We start from the raw sequence: 18,760 nt of genomic DNA, 5'->3' as shown, positions 1-18,760 counted from the left end.
GAGCCGATACTTATCAAAAACCTCAAAGTCACTCATGTTTTCCAAGGTGGGTCTCACCCTGTAGACACGAGGACCTCGAACCAGACGACCCCTTCGTCTCGGTCTGAGCCGCCGAGGCTGCCTGATTCGACCAACAGCTAGTTCGCCAATAGCAGCACCAGCAGTGTCTACCATGTCATCGTCATCCATCTTTCAAAACAGCGTAACAAGGTATGCACTTGATCTGATGTGGATCACAAGTGATGCATTGGCCATGTTGTTTGTGGGATTTATAGTACAATTAGTCCAATGGTAGTGAGTTTGTAATGATTGCTGATTGTATTCACCTGTTTGTATGTGAGCGGCGCGAATGCTTTCACAGTGGGCGTTTTTTTTTTGGATGAAATGTTGTTTTCACCCAATGAATCTCAATGTGAAAGTGTCAAATATCACACATACAGTGCATGTTTGTAATGTTTGATCATATGCGTAATCAATATTTCTTAAACGCGATCTTATAGTAACAAGCACACGTCCAGGCTAACATGAATGAAAGTGCATAGTTGTGTATAATGTGCATCGAATGTGATCGATCAATGTTGCTGCAACATTGTTTGTAAACGATAAAGTAACATCTGCCATCTGTAGTATTGTATATATAAGTGATTGCCGAGCTGTCAATATTGTATGCGTCCCTTTAAAATCGCAATAATAATTCCGAACTTCCCGTCTGCCATCTGTAGTATTGTATATATAAGTGATTGCCGAGCTGTCAATATTGTATGCGTCCCTTTAAAATCGCAATAATAATTCCGAACTTCCCGTCTCCATCTGTAGTATTGTATATATAAGTGATTGCCGAGCTGTCAATATTGTATGCGTCCCTTTCAAATCGCAATAATAATTCCGAACTTCCCGTCTGCCATCTGTAGTATTGTATATATAAGTGATTGCCGAGCTGTCAATATTGTATGCGTCCCTTTAAAATCGCAATAATAATTCCGAACTTCCCGTCTGCCATCTGTAGTATTGTATATATAAGTGATTGCCGAGCTGTCAATATTGTATGCGTCCCTTTAAAATCGCAATAATAATTCCGAACTTCCCGTCTGCCATCTGTAGTATTGTATATATAAGTGATTGCCGAGCTGTCAATATTGTATGCGTCCCATTCAAATGGCACTAATACTGAAGCACTTCCGGCTGCCATCTGTAGTATTGTATATATAAGTGATTGCCGAGATGTCAATAGTGTATGCGTCCCATTCAAATGGCACTAATACTGAATAACTTCCGGCTGTCATCTGTAGTATTATATATATAAGTGATTTGCGATCTGACAATATTTCTTAATTGTCCCATTGAAATTTCAATAATAATGCTGTTCCAAACTGTTGTTTACGTATATGTTGTATTGTAGTATTGAGTGTTAAAGTTCCTAAAGGGGCGGTACAGTGGTGAATCTGTGTTGTGTATGGTTGAATCTTCTAATGACGTCATGATATTATTAACCTGTCTATGTAGTTGTGAAATCCTCATTGTGTTGTTGTATTGTGCTACATTGTTATTGTGTGCTGAATAAAATCTAAATGTGTGCTTTGTGGTTGCGTGATGGGTGATGCGTGTTATGTACATGTACGTATATATTGTGATTGTGTCCCACATATGCTGACTTCTATATAGCGGTGTGGCATTGTTGTTCCTTCCCATAAAGTGACATCTGTAATCTGGTGTAATGATGTTCTTGTTGTACGTAATTCCTAATGGTTTCTGGTAATGGAATCATGATGTTAAAAGTACAGTAAAATCCATATGTTGTGTTTTGTGATTCCTCTAGAGAATGTAATGTGTTTGTCCCCCATCATTTGAATGCACATGTATGAGTGAATGTTAAAAGTAATATATGTGCATCCATGAGTGATCATGTGTTAAGCCTATGTAGATATGCAGTTGCTGAAAGCATATGAGTTGAATAACTGAAATGCAATAATAAAGGTAAATGAGAGGTGTTTCCCATTGTGTACTGTTTGTGAATCCAGAAATGTTTACTGAATTTTTTTTAAAGTTTAAGTGTAATTTTATTTAAATAATAATGTGTTACTAGTGATGTGGATTTGTAGTTGATGTAATCTAAAAGTGTGAAACAATTTAATGGTGTTGTGAATATTCAATAATTAAAATCCATAAATCCACCATAGGGAAATAGTCATTTCTTAATCTATTTATCATAGCTGGGTCTAACGCATGAAATCATGTATTTTCTAGCGCTGGTATTTTGAGTTTTTCAGTCTACGCTATTTGCGTGCGTTAGGGAAATGAGGGTTTCGCGTGCACGAGCACGTCTTCCCAATAGAAGTCAATGGAGGCTCTAAATATTTCAATTTTTTTTTTCTAAGACTGGTTTTCCTCGTAAAGTGAGTGACGTCATGAGCTTGTGTGAAAAAGTAAATAAATCGTGTTCTTTTTGTAATAAATAAATAATTGTTGTATGTCATGTGGTGTATATTGTTTGTATGCATCGATGAGTGTATTTTGTGATAATGTTATTAGTTAGATGTAGGTATATGAGGGTCTTTTCCCGTGTGTCAATGTAAGTCAATGGGAAAATGGATTTGTGTTGTTTTTTTTCAAACACCCGAGATCTCGCAACTTTAATCCTTTGTATTTTGCTGAAAAATTATTAAATATGAAAAATAAACATAGTGTAGTGTTTGTATGAGTGTAAGTGTACTTTGTGTAATATTTTTAATTTGATTCGTTGAATTTTTTTTTGTCGGTATATGTTTACTACTGGGTCTGAGGTGTCGGTAGAAATATGAGCGTTAGGTGATTTTGGAGTGGCGGTAAATAAACTCTAAATACCGGAGTCCGTAAGAAACCCGCGTTAGGAGCCTCTAACGCTGGTTTTCACGGCTAACGCCGAACTCTAAATCTAGGCCTATATGTTTATAATACTATTTTTACACAAAAAATGGAAGAATTGTTACTTTTGTCAATTTGGGTTTCAAAATAATTTTAAATCAATTTTACATAAATGTCATTATTCTAAAGAGTATGAGGGCTATGATATATTGCTTATAAATAAAAAACAACAACAATGGGATATTTAAAGGACCAGTAAATACAGTAGATTTGCATAATCAACAAATGCATGATAAAAACACAATACAATAACACTTAGTTTAAACTTCAAATGAGTAGTACATTTTTTTTCTGTCAAATGTCAAACTTATGTCTATCTCCACTCCCCACTGCATCATGTGACTGCAATCAGCCAATCACAAATGCATAAATGTATATTCAGTGAATTTGTACACATGCTCAGTAAGAGCTGAAGACTATGCACATTTTGTTAATGGAAGTACATTGTAAAGTTGTTTAAAATTGCATGCTCTATAAGAATCATTAAATCCCAGAACCTATCTCTGGATAGGATTCCCACTTTCTCCATCTTTTCCTATTCTCTTCCTTTCTACCTTTTTTTTATTTTCTACTTATTTTGGGTGTATTATGGTTTAGGCCAACCAGGCCCATGCCTAGGGTAGCAGATTTGGAGAAGATGGGGAGCCACACTTTTTGCATATTGCCCCTTTAAATTTGGTGTTCGCACTTCCACTTGGTTGCTAAAATGTAGCCTGGAACGGCGGAATGCTTTGTAGGCTGCACAACTGGGAACTCGTATTCCCAGTATGCCGCGCGGTTAGTCACTGTACACTTTCTGGGTGAGTTTGCAGTAGTGCTGCTTCTTTTCCCACTTTCCAGTCCCCACATTGACAGGCAGCATGGGGACTGAAGCTGCTGTAACAAATTGCATTGGAGTTGGCTGCCTGCATGCTGAAGTCACGGTTTAGGGCAGGCATAACCTGGGAATGGAGGCTGCTTAGCCAGTGGTAGAATGGAGGCTGCTTAGCCAGTGGTAATCCACAAGGCCCGCAGCATTGAGTACTGCTAAGGTACCGGGGATATGATGGCTGCGGGCTAATGTGGACTCACAGGGACTCCAGGTCACAGTAAGTTTGTTAATTAACTGGGGGAGCCGCTGCCATACTTGTGTTCTCAGGGGGGAGGTTCGAGCAGGGGTGCTACAGGAAGCTGGCATGGAGGTGGTGGGCTGCTGTGATAACAGGATTCTTGGTTCTTGTTTGATAATTGGCAAGCTGGTTAGAAGGGGAGAAATGGTAGCATCTGGAGCTGTTACCATGTGAGGCTTCTTGTAGTGAGAAATCATCTCACATGGGACATAGTAGGAAAAATATACAGACAGTGCAAGACTGGCAATCACAAGACACTGAAAAATGCATAACCAAGATAGTGTGTGCTGTGTGTGCAGTGTTTTTGTGTGCGAGGTGTATGTGCTAAAAAAAGTCCTAAATCAAGGCGGGGGGGGCAGGGGGCAGCAGAATTTTAAATGACTAGGGCAGCACAAAACCTAAATACGCCACTGGCTATTAGGTACATACTAACTAATAATTTAGGATCACACGGTCATGGTGGGTTTACAGGAGAACTGGGTTTGTCTTTCTTTGCCTCATTGCTCTAGGTGTAAAGAATAGTTTTTCGATATAGTTGTATCTGTATGTATTTCTGTTACAGCTGCCAATACTTTTTTAAACATTTTTTTTTCCAACTAAATCTCTGTGCTATTGTTGATAATAAGGGCAGTTTATATTTGTTCATTGTAGTCTTAAAAACCTAATAAAAATAGAAATCCCATATTGCGATGTTGCAAAATCAAATGTTATCTTGGGAAGATAAAAATATATATATATTGTAATGTTTACAAGCAGAATATGATCTAACTAAAATGTTAATATTGTGATGTTAAATAGTGAAAATCCATTGCTTGTCGTTAAATACAGAATCCTTTTTTCTGATGTTTATACTTTTTAATATCTTTTTGTTAAATATATTGGATATAATTTGCACCACCCTGGTTAAAACAAATACAGTATATTTTTTATTATACATACACTACCTTATTATCAATTTCTTTGATCAGAGATAATATTGATGCTTCTTTCTCTTTGAGTGATGCTTTGAGCGCTAGGTTTTCTTTCTGCAGTGCTTGCAACAGAGACAAGTTGTCACCATCTGAAGATACCTACAGTGAGAAATAAAGAAGTTATATATATTTGTTTCTATCTATCTGTCTGTCTATCTTTCTCTCTATCATCTATCTATATATATATCTGTAACAACGTGAGAAAGGGAGTAGGAACCTAAAATACAGGTTACTAAAAGTCTAGGCAAAGGAGAGTACAACTGTATGCAATAAAAGAAAAGAAAAAGGCGAATTCTTGAAATACAAATGATGTTGGCCTCAAAACATGTGAAGAATTTCTTAACACAAGGGGTCTAGGCTACAAAAAACATACAAAATTTGTAATTGACCTATTGAAATTTGTGTTAGACAATAATATCTTCATCTTTGATGCAAAATGCTACAAACAGAGACAAGGTACTGCCATGGGGGCCACATGTGCACCAACTTACGCCTGCTTACATCTTGGTGGTTGGGAGAACCAAATTGTATTTGGTGAACACTCGGATGTAGTTGATGCACATGTGGCCCTCTGGATCAGATATGTTGATGATATTTTGCTATTATGGGATGGCACTGAGGATGAATTGATGAAATTAATTTCTCTTCTGAACTGTAATGACCGTAACATTCTTCTCACCTGTAATCACGACTTAAATTCAATTAATTTTTTGGATTTGAAAATTAGTAAAAAAGAAGGGAAAATTGAGACAGAAGTCTTTCGGAAACCGACGGCAACAAATAGCCTCCTCCTGGGATCGAGCCACCACCCCACAAATTTGAAAAAAGGCATTCCTTATGGACAATTTCTGCGGCTTCGCAGAATATGTTCTGATGACAAAACCTTTAAAATACAAGCAAAAGAGATGGCGGCCCGATTCCATGATAGAGGCTATTCAAAAAGGTGTACTAAGAGAGCCCTTTATAGAGCCTCCCAACACCAAAGAAAAGACTTGTTATACAAAAGTAAGAACAGGGATGACACAAATGAAGAAAATAAGATCAGGTTTATCACCAAATATAATGCCCATTGGAGCAAAGTAAAAGACACCCTGAATAGAAATTGGCATTTATTAACTAATGACACAACACTTCACCAATATGTAGGAGATTATCCTCAGATGACTGCAAGGCGATGCAGTAATTTAAAAGACATTTTGGTTAAAAGTGAATTTAACAAAGTCCCAACCTACAATTGGTTGGAACAGAATGCACAGAAAATTGTAGGGAGCACCCCATGTGGCCACTGTGTCTGCTGTCAATATATGCAGAGAAGTTAAACTTTTGATTCAAATACAGGGCATATATATAAAATCAACTCTTTCATTAACTGCTCCACAAAAGGAGTTATATATTTACTTTATTGCTCCTGTAAAAGTTTTTACGTTGGTAAAACTTTTAGAGAATTTCGTTCCCGAATTTCTGAACATAGGGACGATATTAAAGACTGCAATATTGACAGCCCTGTGACAAGACACTACGCACAATTTCATGAATCAAAAACTGATGATTTGTATTTCATTGGAATTGAATCTGTAAAACTTAGCATGCGTGGCGGGGATATTGATAATATCCTGCTACGTAAAGAAACAAAATGGATATACAAACTCAACACCCTAGCACCTCATGGCCTCAATGAAAAACTAGAGTTTGCTTCATTTTTAGGCTAATCATCTGCGGATGTATGCACATATCTCTGTGTGTAATTATATGGTCAATGGTAGTATCAAAATTATGAATTGAATATAATGGCGTAATTGTAATACTAAAAAATACAATCCCTATCATGCAATTCAAACATACATATATATATCAGTAAAGTAATAAATTAGATGAAAAACAAATTTTTCTAATGTATCGAATGGAAGTATGAATGTATGAGTGTTTAATCACAAATGTATCCCTGTAAATAACCTTTTGCTGTTCTGATCTACAAGAGAGTAAAGTGTTGCGATAAGTATCAAAGCCGTCTTGAGTGACAGATTTCTCTGCTAACGGCAACAATTCCCTTTGCGGTCAAATTCCTATAAATCAGCACAGCCACTGACGTGACGTCAGCACCCGGAAGAAGCTCCATGCTGCTTTATTGAAAGGAGTGAAACGAGCTCTAAGACTCGTCGGTTTGCAGCACTCGTTCAGAGGACTTTTGGATTGCCTGTGGTCTACCCCTTGTCTATCCCAGAAGATTCAGCGTCTCAGGAGCAACTGTTTAGGGTAGAGCAACCGCGTGAAAAAGACAGGTATCTGAATGAACTGTTACTTATCTTTATTATATATATGCCTGTGAAAAAGACGCGGCGAGGTTAACCTCGACTCCTGACGACCTCACGTTGTTACTTGCATTTAGACACGAAGGGGTATAGACTGTACTCACCTGGTCCGTGCATTTCTGGGGACACGCACTACACTTTTGGATTAGAAATATATGCAATCAATACATGCATTAATGTGATGAACATTCATTTATTTTTGTATACTGGTGCACCAGTCTCCTTCACGGCCTATTTGCTATTTTTATGCATTTTTATGCATCCTTGATATCCCCTGTATGTATGTGATTTGTATGTTTGGATGTATGAATTTATGTAGCGTAGTTTTATTAAACTCATTTGTATTTCAAGAATTCGCCTTTTTCTTTTCTTTTATTGCATACAGTTGTGCTCTCCTTTGCCTAGACTTTTAGTAACCTGTATTTTAGGTTCCTACTCCCTTTCTCACGTTGTTACACATTTATCATTCTAGGATGCACCTGTATATTTTGATTGATTAATTAGAGTGCTACTTACCTTACTTATGCTGTTTATCTATATATATCTCTATCATCTTTCTATCTATCTATCTACCTACCACATATTAACATCTCACAGAATATATTTTTCTCTGTTGCTAACAGAAACAAAATTTAGCTTCTCTATTCTGATATTAATTAAAAAAACAACACTGAGAAAACCAAAATATCTGATATTTTGTAGTTCTTGTAGACATTTTAAATTCCTGTCTTCAAGTTACAGATTGTATGGTCATTAATTCTAATTATAACTGCGCTCTTGAGCTTGTACTATTCTTGTGCCCCCCCCCCCCCCCACATAAAAAGGACCTGAAAAGTCAAAAGGAAACTTTCATGGCCTAGCTGGTGGCTACACACATATGCCTTGTGTCACTGGCTTACCAGATGTGTTCAGCTAGTAATACATTGTTGTTCTGGAGCTGACTATTTTACGAGTTGTGCGTTCATGCTTTAACGCTGAAAAAAATGGCCATTTCAGCATTAAAACAGCACCGCAGCCATTACAAGTCTTGTTGGTATAGCTGTACCGCAAGCCTTTTAGTCTGTACCGCAACGTCAGTCCCGCACACGTAAAAATTACGCAGCCATTACGAGTTTTGTGGTAAGGCTAAAAAGCTTGCGTTGCAGCCTATACCGACACGATCTGTACCGCCATCTGAGAGCAGTAGTTATGAGTTTTACACTACAAATTTGTTACATAAAACTCATAACTAAACTGCTACAAGTACACTAAACACCCATAAACTACCTATTAACCCCTAAACAGAGGCCCTCCCGCATCGCAAACACTATATTAAATTTATTAACCCCTAATCTGCCGCTCCCGACATCGCCGCCACTAATAAAATTTATTGATTCATGATGAATCATCAAATAGAATGAGAGCTGCTTAAATCCTATTGGCTGATTTGAACAGTCAATAGGATTTTAGCAGCTCTAATTCCTATTGGCTGATTCAAATTTTTGCAAGGGACGCCATCTTGAATCGTGTACCTTGCATTGAAGATTAAGGGGCCTATTTATCATATGTGTGTCGGACCTGATCCGACACTGCGGATCAGGTCCGACAGACATCGCTGAATGCGGAGAGCAATACGCTCTCCGTATTCAGCATTGCACCAGCAGCTCTTGTGAGCTGCTGGTGCAACGCCGCACCCTGCAGACTCACGGCCAATCGGCCGCCAGCAGGGGGTGTCAATCAACCTGAATGTACTTGATCGGGTTGATTTCCGGCGATTCCTGTCCGCCTCATCAGAGCAGGCGGACAGGGTTATGGAGCAGCAGTCTTTAGACCGCTGCTCCATAACTTGTGTTTCTGGCGAGTCTGAAGACTCACCATAAACACGGGCCCACAAGCTCCTTACGGAGCTTGATAAATGGGCCCCATATTGTACAGCGGCGACCGTATGAAGAGGATGCTCCACGCCGGATGTCTTCAGGATGGACCAGTTTGCGCTGCCGGGTTTAAGATAGAAGATGCCATCTAGATGAATATAGAAGAGGCTGCCTGGATGAAGATTGTTCAAGCGGGACTTCAAAAACTGTAAGTGGATCGTCGGAGGTTAGTGTTTTTTTAAGGTTTTTTTGGGTGTTTTTTTTCTGTCAAATTTCAAGCTTATGTCTATCTCCACTCAGCCAATCACAAATGCATACATGTATATTCAGTGAATTTGTACACATGCTCAGTAAGAGCTGAAGACTGTGCAGTTTTGGAGAAGATGGGGAGCCACCCTTTTCATATCGCGACAAGCCGGCTGTTTCAAAACTTGTAATGGCTGCGCTATAGGGGGTTAAATAAGCAACTTTTGTTGCGTTCATTAATTTCCCTATAGCGCGCATAACTCGTAATCTAGCTATATGTTTGTAACCCCTTTTAATTACTTAGTTTTATGCAAGCAATAAAGCAATCATAAAATGTCCTAATGCATTGGAGTATTTACTTTGTGCACTTATATGTCCCAGCTTTTCTGGCTATGTGGAAAAAGTTTGCTTCTGCTTCTTTTTACTCTCTGCCACCTCAGAAGTGGCAAGATCACTCATCCCTACACTCATTCATTCAGGGTGATTGACGTTCCCTGCTCTACCGCAATAGGTTACGCTGGAGAAGGGCGCTGCATTGCCCAAGATTCCTCTCTATAACTCTGTCTTCATTGACAGTGGTGACCTGTATTCTAGGGAACCAAGTGATCCCTTATTTGAAAGAAGGTATTCTCCTCTTTCAAATGAGGGGTTAGTTACAAATCTTACATTAATAAGTATCCCATGTGTCAGGGGCTTGTGCAGAGGCTGAGATATGGGCTCTCACACACTTTGCTAATCCTGCACAGAGTGATGGTGTCACAGGACATTTGGAGCAGAGTAAGTACTAAAGGTACTTTTTAACCTTCACACAAAAAAATGGATAACATCCTGGTTACTTTAAAATGTAATTAAAATAGTTAATGATTTTCCAAAAAATTTCACCTAATTAGAACAGAATGTTAATAATTAATAAAACAGAGAAGATCCTAAACCCAGTTACTATGAATAAAAGTAAATACAAGAAGTAAGAGCTCCTGTAACTGAAACCGCTGTGAGGCCCACTCACTGTGAATTGAAAACAGCCGGTGTTTCACCAGCCGAAAAACAACACGCCACCCACAGCGTGCATAACATAAACAAATAGGAATGTTCCAGGCAAGTGAGTAGGTCGACTTTCAAGGCCACAATATCACCATTGCACTAGTGTAAAGTTAAAAACTCCAACTTTTTATTGACAAACTTAAAAACTTACAATTTGCAGAGGACACAAACGAAGGAGTGTAAGAGGAAACAGCATACGTCAGCTGACGCGTTTCACGCCTTGATGGCGCATTCTCAAAGACAGTGTAGTGGATACGGGCAGAGCACTGCTTTTTAAACTCTATTGGAACACCCCATTGAAAGCTCTGACCAATGATGGTACCAGCCTCTACTGCACTGTATTGCGTAGGTAAACACTCAATACTTTAGACAAAAAACACTTACTACTACTAAAAACACAGAATAAAAAGTTAAAATTTGTTATTTTGAAAGAAAAAGTAACATCGGAAAAGGTATCCAAATAATGAATATATGTAGGCTTATATCGCTTAGATCGTTATTGTGGAATGTAGACATTTATATATTATGGAGCAATACTAAATGTACTATTTTGGAGTTCTAAATATAATTAATAATATATATCTCTGATACCCATCGACAAATGTACATATATAGTAAATATGTTTGGAGTCACATATATATATACCAAAATAATAGCTAAGGAAAAAGGCAATATTGTAACCTTTGGTTGCCCCTAATAGTATATTTGTGTGCCAAATAATTAGGTAGTAGAAAAAAGTATTAAGGGCCCTGATACAGGTCTATGTCCCATCTTAGATTTATGCCAAATGGTTCCCTTGTATTTAATTTATATATCCACTGGACCTCTCTATCCAGTAGTCATTTAAATATATGTCTTCCTCTTACATAAAAGGGGACAAAGTCTATTGCCTGAAACCTAAGTGTTTTTTCCCTTCTAAATGTTTACTAAAATGTTTGGCCATTGGGGTTTTGGAGGGTCCTTCTCAATAGAGGAAAGATGTTCCCTTATTCGGGCCTTGAGGTTGCAACTCGCACAACCTGTATATTGTTTATTACAAACTGTGCATGTAATTAAATACACAACATATTTTGAACAACAATCTAATCAGAAATTCATATTGAACCTATTTAGTTCTACGGTGGAGATAAAATCTTTACCCACAATTGCGTGTTCACATGTCATGCATGGATGTCTACCATATCTGAAAAAAACTTTTTTAGAGAGCCATGATTCTCTGCCTAATTGTTGTTGTTTGTATACATAGTTAATAACCTGGGATCCTATGGTTGGAGCTCTCTTGGGTAAATATTTACATCCCTTTTCCAAAATGTAATTCATTTTTGGGTCCAACCTTAGAATATCTAGGTTTGATTTCACCATGTGGACAATTTGTTGGAATTGATTACTGAAAGGTGTGACAAAGTATACTTCTTGGAATTTTTTTTTCGTTTTTTTTTTTTTTTGGCCTTGTTCCTGCTACCCTTTAGAAGTTTAGACCTATCCAAAACCCTCACCTGTGCTCTTAGCATCATAAGGTTTTCTTTATTATATCCTCTACATTCTAATCGATTGACTAGGTCTAGAGAATGTTCATCATACTTTGATATTGTATTACATAGTCTTCTAATTCTGATCAATTGATCTTTGGGGATCGTGTGTATGACATGTTTTGGATGACAGGAATCCACCCTCAATATTGTGTTCCCTGTTATACTTTTCCTGTATAATTCAGTATTTACAGTGTTGGATCTGGTTAGTTGGATGTCCAGATATTCTATACATTTATCACTAACCTTGAAAGTAAACTCCAAGTTGGCTTCATTATCATGAAGGACTCCACCTGTAGACCCGTGCCATTCCATACTATTATTAAATCGTCAATATACCTTGCATATACTTTAATTTTTTTGTGAAAAAATGCTATTATCACCAAAGATATATGACAATTCAAACCATCCCATGTAGAGATTGGCATAGGTGGGGCAAATGTTGCCCCCATTGCCGTGCCACAGGTCTGCAGGTAGAATCCTCCATCGAAAAGAAAAAAATGATGTGTTAGCAGGAACTTTAAAACCTCCAAAACAAAGTAAATCAAATCATTCGAAAAAGTACTTTTTAGTAGAAGGTAATATCTCACGGCTTCTATACCTAATTCATATGGGATACAAGAGTATAGTGAACTCACAACACATATTCTGAAGAAATTGGAAAACTTTCCTTGGGATAGTAACTATAAGTCTCTCACTGTTGATGTATCTATAATAAATCCTGGTAGATTTTTGACAAAAGGCTGTAACAAATTGTCAAGCCATTCACCCCAATTTTCTCCCAATGACCCTTCGCCCGATACTATTGCTCTCCCCAGAGGAGACTTAGGCTCTTTGTGAATTTTTGGTACTAATCTAAAGTTAGCTAATTTCGATAAGGTCTGTATAAGTAGTCACACAGGGACTTGTCCAAAACAACCAAATGGAGACCCCAATCCAATAGTTTACGGAGCTCCAATTGGAATTGTTTAGTGGGATCCCTAGGCAGTTGTCTATAAGCCTACATATATTCATTATTTGGATACCTTTTCCGATGTAACTTTTTCTTTTTCTTTCAAAATAACAAATTTTAACTTTTGATTCTGTGTTTTTAGTAGTAGTAAGTGTTTTTTGTCTAAAGTATTGAGTGTTTACCTACGCAATACAGTGCAGTAGAGGCTGGTACCGGATCTGTACCATCATTGGTCAGAACTTTCAATGGCGTGTTCCCATAGAGTTTAAAAAGCATCGCTCTGCCCGTATCCACTATACTGTCTTTGAGAAAGCGCCATCAAGGTGTGAAACGCATCAGATGACGTAGGCTGTGTCCTCTTACCTACACTCCTCCGTTTGTGTCCTCCGCAAATTGTAAGTTTTTAAGTTTGTCAATAAAAAGTTGGAGTTTTTAACTTTACACTAGTGCAATGGTGATATTGTGGCCTTGAAAGTCGACCTACTCACTTGCCTGGAACATTCCTCTTTGTTTATACTATGAATGAAAGTTACATGTTTTAAACAGATACTAGAAGTCTATCGATGAGGCATTGTGACACTAATTTGCATACACTTACCCAGAATCCCCTGAAACTAGATATGTGCATTCAGCAGTTTCGATCACTGACGAATACAAAAGTAGGAGGCTGCTTTTGGTATTTGTCTCTTTTCGAAGCCGATTTACACAGAGCTTAGTGTGTTTCACCCGCACAAGAGGCACAAAACTGCCGAATGCACATCTCTTATGGTAACACTGAGCAAGTGGGCCGTACAATCATCCAATAAATGTAAAAAAGCTCTCATGGAGAGGCATGTTTTAATTGTTTTTAATAAAGGTGACAACAACTATTGAGCTAATAAACAAAGTTTGTATTTTAAATATATAAATGGAGCTGTGATCCGGTCTTTTAAGAACATGTAATTGCTGATTTTTGGAAACGTATCCTCTGTGAGTATTTTCCATTAGTATTCACACCAGGCCTTGCAGTCTGCACTATTTTTGATTCTACTTCACAGGGCCTTGGAGGGAGCTTACAGTCCTTTGAAGGTAACTCTGTTACATATTGGAACTCACCATGATCAGTGCCTTCTTGATCTAACACTTGTATACGTCAGTCCTGGGAGAGAAAGTGGTAAGGCAGCGATCTTCTGAGAGCAATGTTCTTATACTATATTGTCATCTGTCCTTTTTGAAGAAGTGTAATTTGTTTTGTAAACTACAAAACACTATTCGATTCAAGAATGACTAAAGTATTTCCTCATGTTCTGCATATACTGGTATTGCCTTTTATTAAAGGGACACTCAAGTCAAAATTAAACTGAAATGGATTGGGAATAGCATTCAGTTTCTTTTTTTTTTTTATATATATTTATTTATACACCAAGTCATGGTACAGTTCAAACAACAACAGTATATAAGGAAAACGCAGTTATCCTTGTTTGACAAAGAACACTCAGAGTCAAAAGATAATCAACAAAATACAGAAAATACTCAAAGAAGATTGAGTTATTATGGTTGGGTCTATAACCCTCTCAGGGAATAGAATATTCCATTTATTAGCTATACCTTTTAGATTTGTTTCACCCTTCAAGCTGTCAACCAAGATTCCACTAGGCTTAAAGGGACAGTTTACTCAAAAATTTTCTCCCCTTTAATTTGTTCCCAATTATCCACTTTACCTGCTGGAGTGTATTAAATTGTTTACAAGTAGCTCCTTTACCCTTATATTGGCATTTTAAATTGTTAATTTAGCATGTGGTATCCCCACCTATTCTGAAAGTTTGCGGCCGCGCGTACCAGCTATAGATAAGCTTTGTAAACACAGCCAGCAGAAGAAATTACACTCCCAGTGTGATAAAGCAGAGATAAGGTAATAAAATGTTGATTTTCCATTGTTCTCTCAAAGTATTGGTGATTGTTTTAAGGACAGATATAAGATAAAGAAGCAGGTATACGCATGTGCACAATGTGATACAGTAATGAGATCTGATTATACCTACAAGCTCAACCCATTTTATTAGGTTGTGGCTTCAAAACACAAAATCAGAGCTTTAATATACAGAAATAAACCTTAAAAAGCTAATTTTCATACATTTTTTACTCTGCAGTTGATAAAAAAAGCAATTGTAAACACATTAAGGGAAAAACTATTTTACAGTATACTGTCCCTTTAAATGCAGAGATTGATCTTATAAATAATTGGGAATAAGTGTGAATACATACCATCCTTCCATCACATTCACTACACTGACACACTCTGAATTCTATGTCCTGATCAATTTCCCTTTGTCTGCGAAATTGCCTGTTGATCTACACTATGTAGATGTTCCAACATTTAACCAGTATGGTATGAACTATATTTGCTACCCCACAAGGGCTGCAGGCAAATTTTAGCTTAGGGCAATGATGGGGGTTTTGATATATACTGTAGCTGCCCATTTAAGCTCCCCCAGGTTTAAAATTTAAAACTTAAATTCTGCCTTGTTTGTTTTATAGTCCTCATATTGATTAATTGTGGGTGTTTTTTCATTTTTCCATGCTAATAGGTCATCGGTTTAATTTCTTTACGAATAAATTGTATCGCATGTCTTGATTGTATCATTCTCTACTATTTGCTTTTGTATATTTGTTAAGAACAGGTTCCTATCAATCCTATTGTATAGTCAACTCTGAGTACCGTTTAGCAGAGAGTTAAATGTATTAGGTTTTTTACAGCCCAGGTACTTCTGGTTACGTCATCTGAAAGGTGTGTTTAGTTTTACCAATGGGTGCAGAGTACACCCTTTTTAAATGAGCATGTGTGCAATGTTTTCTTAAGCAGTAGTGAGTACAGCATTCAGCCGAAACGCGTATACTGTATGTTCTATTTTTGTACCTGTGTCCTCCATGGATTTTAAAACTTATCATCATTAAAGTTTATATTTTTACGCACTTTTGTTGCTGCTTCAACCTTCCTTTCTTGTTGGTTGTAAAAAGATCCTAACCTCAGTTTATAGAAAGCCAATATCTGGCAATACTTTCTTGCACGCAACCAGTTGTCATCCCAGAAGTGTTTTCAAAGGGATAGCAAAGGGGCAGTTCATACGCCTAAAAAGAAATTGCTCAGACATGAAAGGCTATGAGGATCAGGCTAGTTTACTGACTGAAAGATTAAAACAGCGGGGTATTCATAATCCACAATAGAGTCAGCTAAACACTCAGTCACCAAACTAAATAGACATGAACTCCTTCCTGACTATGGAAACGAAAACTAGAGTAAACAGATCAGAAGGGAAATCCAATAATCTTCTGTTTATAACCTCTTACAGCAACCAGTATAATGAAATCTGTGATATTATTAAAAAAAACATCTTCCTCTATTGAGAGCAGATGAGGATTTGAACATAAAAGGATGTTAGTTTGCATACAAAAGGAATAAGTCTATTGGCAATTTGGTTTCTCCTACAAAATTCCTAGTAAGCAGTTACCATAATCATCATGCTTGGGCAGGATCTCCTCAGCTTGATGACTACACTCGGCTTTACACAAATAGTCACCACTCCCACCCACAGAAAAGGTCATACACTTGATCTAGTGTTTCAGTCTGGACTAGAAGTGTCACCAGTAACTGTAAACCCAGTTACCTGGTCAGACCACCACTCCATTCACTTCTCCATTGTATCACAATCAACCAGACACCAGCCTCAGAACCTGGTCAAACACCGCTCATTAAAAGGGGTGACACCACTGGATGTAGCATCACATATGGATCTAAGTGAACTAATGGGCACCTGCGAAGACCCCAGCTCCTTAGTCCGACTCTACAACAAAACCATGAGAGACACACCCTAGAATGCATTGCACCATCTCGCATACGCACTGTCCAAACCCACAACAATGCACCGTGGTTTGATAGCTCCATCAGAGAAATGAAAAGAACAGGACGTAAGCTCGAGAGAAAATGTGGCAGAACACATGATCCAGAGGATAAAGCCGCTCTTACCAAACATCTAAATAAGTATCAATCCAAGATAACTCAGAAAAAATCTTCATTTTTATCACGCAAAATTGCACTCTTCCACAATAGACCCAGGCAACTGTTTCGCACAGTAGAAAGGCTCTGCAAACCAGCATGCATGCTTAGCCCCACCAACTTTTCTCAGGATAAATGTGAAGCATTTGCGAACTTCTTCAGAGACAAGATTTCCTCAATCCGAACCGCTATCACAGCAGGCCAAACAGTTACACACCAGAACCACTACAATGGAATGCCAGACTGCCCCAGTTTATGGTCCACTTTTACAAATGTGAAGCATTTGCGAACTTCTTCAGAGACAAGATTTCCTCAATCCGAACCGCTATCACAGCAGGCCAAACAGTTACACACCAGAACCACTACAATGGAATGCCAGACTGCCCCAGTTTATGGTCCACTTTTACAAATGTGGATATAAAAGAAGTTAAAAACACCATACAAAAGTTGCACCCTACTACGTGTGACTTAGACCCTGCTCCAACTCAGCTCATATCTGGATGCATTGAAACACTCGCCCCAGTCGTCACAAAAATAGTGCAGTGTTCACTAAAAACAGGAGACTTTCCAGATCCTCTAAAAGAAGCTGTGGTAAAACCACTCCTAAAGAAACCTTTATTAGACCCAGACTGCATGACTAATTACAGACCAGTATCCAACCTCCCATTTCTGGGAAAAATAATTGAAAAAGTAGTGGCAACTCAACTGGAAGCCCATCTATCATGCCTAAACATATTCGATCCTTTCCAGTCAGGCTTCAGATGCCGCCACAGCACTGAAACAGCGCTAGTCAGAGTGCTAAATGATCTCCTCATGGCAAGAGACAAAGGTGATTACTCCATTTTAATCCTCCTGGATCTCTCAGCTGCATTTGACACCATTGACTATAGGATTCTAATAGAGCGCTTGCAGTACATCTGTGGTCTAGGAGGCACAGTCCTTAACTGGTTTAAATCCTTCCTCGCTGGTAGATCACAGAGAGTAATATCAGGATCAAGCTCATCAGCACCAACAGAACTGGTCTGCGGAGTTCCACAAGGATCTATCCTGTCTCCCATGCTATTCGCAATTTACTTACTACCACTGAGGGACATCATTAACCGACATGGCCTAAGGTATCATTGTTACGCTGATGACACACAACTCTACTTCTCCTTTGCTCCAGATACTACAGACCCAGCATGCCGCATAAACAGTTGCTTAAAAGACCTCATAGAATGGATGAATGCTAGCTGTCTCAAAGTGAACCCGGACAAAACAGAGTTACTCTTGGTGAGGGGACCCCGGGCATCAAAAATATCCCACGATCACCCAACTGGCCTGGAGCTTGGAGGCTCTGAACTCGTTAGTTCAGCAAAGGTATGAAACCTGGGAGTGCTGATTGACGCTGGACTATCTTTTAAACAGCAGATTTCCTCCATAATAAAATCTGCCTACTTTCATCTGAAAAACATAGCCAGGATACAACACTTAATTCCACTGGATGATATGCCAACATTAATCCATGCATTTGTATCCTCTAGGCTAGATTACTGCAATGCACTTTACTTGGGCCTCCCAAAAAAAGAACTCCATCGCCTTCAGACAGTACAAAACGCAGCAGCAAGACTATTGACCAATCAAACTCGCTCCTGCCACATAACACCTGTTCACTCCCTGCATTGGCTTCCAATTAAATGGCAAACATATTTTAAAATTGGCCTGCTGACCTTCAAAGCCTTAAAAAACCAAGGCCCACAGTACCTGAAAGAGCTCCTGACACCGTACATCCCATCCCGCTCACTTAGGTCTGCCAACACATCCCTCCTCTCAGTG

General features: G+C 38.3%; 1 protein-coding gene across 1 annotated transcript in view; it reads right to left on the bottom strand.

Annotated features, from left to right (window-relative positions):
• LOC128643340 (uncharacterized) overlaps nucleotides 1-18,760 on the bottom strand; it is a 111,521-nt gene that overhangs the window by 33,833 nt on the left and 58,928 nt on the right. Inside the window, exon 3 of the mRNA XM_053696271.1 lies at nucleotides 4,955-5,080. Within this exon, the coding sequence (XP_053552246.1) occupies nucleotides 4,955-5,080 (126 nt within the window). The remainder of the gene's footprint in view (nucleotides 1-4,954; nucleotides 5,081-18,760) is intronic.

Source organism: Bombina bombina, unplaced genomic scaffold (assembly GCF_027579735.1).
Source record: "Bombina bombina isolate aBomBom1 unplaced genomic scaffold, aBomBom1.pri scaffold_421, whole genome shotgun sequence".
Taxonomy (NCBI): domain Eukaryota; kingdom Metazoa; phylum Chordata; class Amphibia; order Anura; family Bombinatoridae; genus Bombina; species Bombina bombina.
The sequence above is the reverse complement of the archived record's forward strand: the minus strand, read 5'-3'. Positions and strand labels throughout refer to the sequence as shown.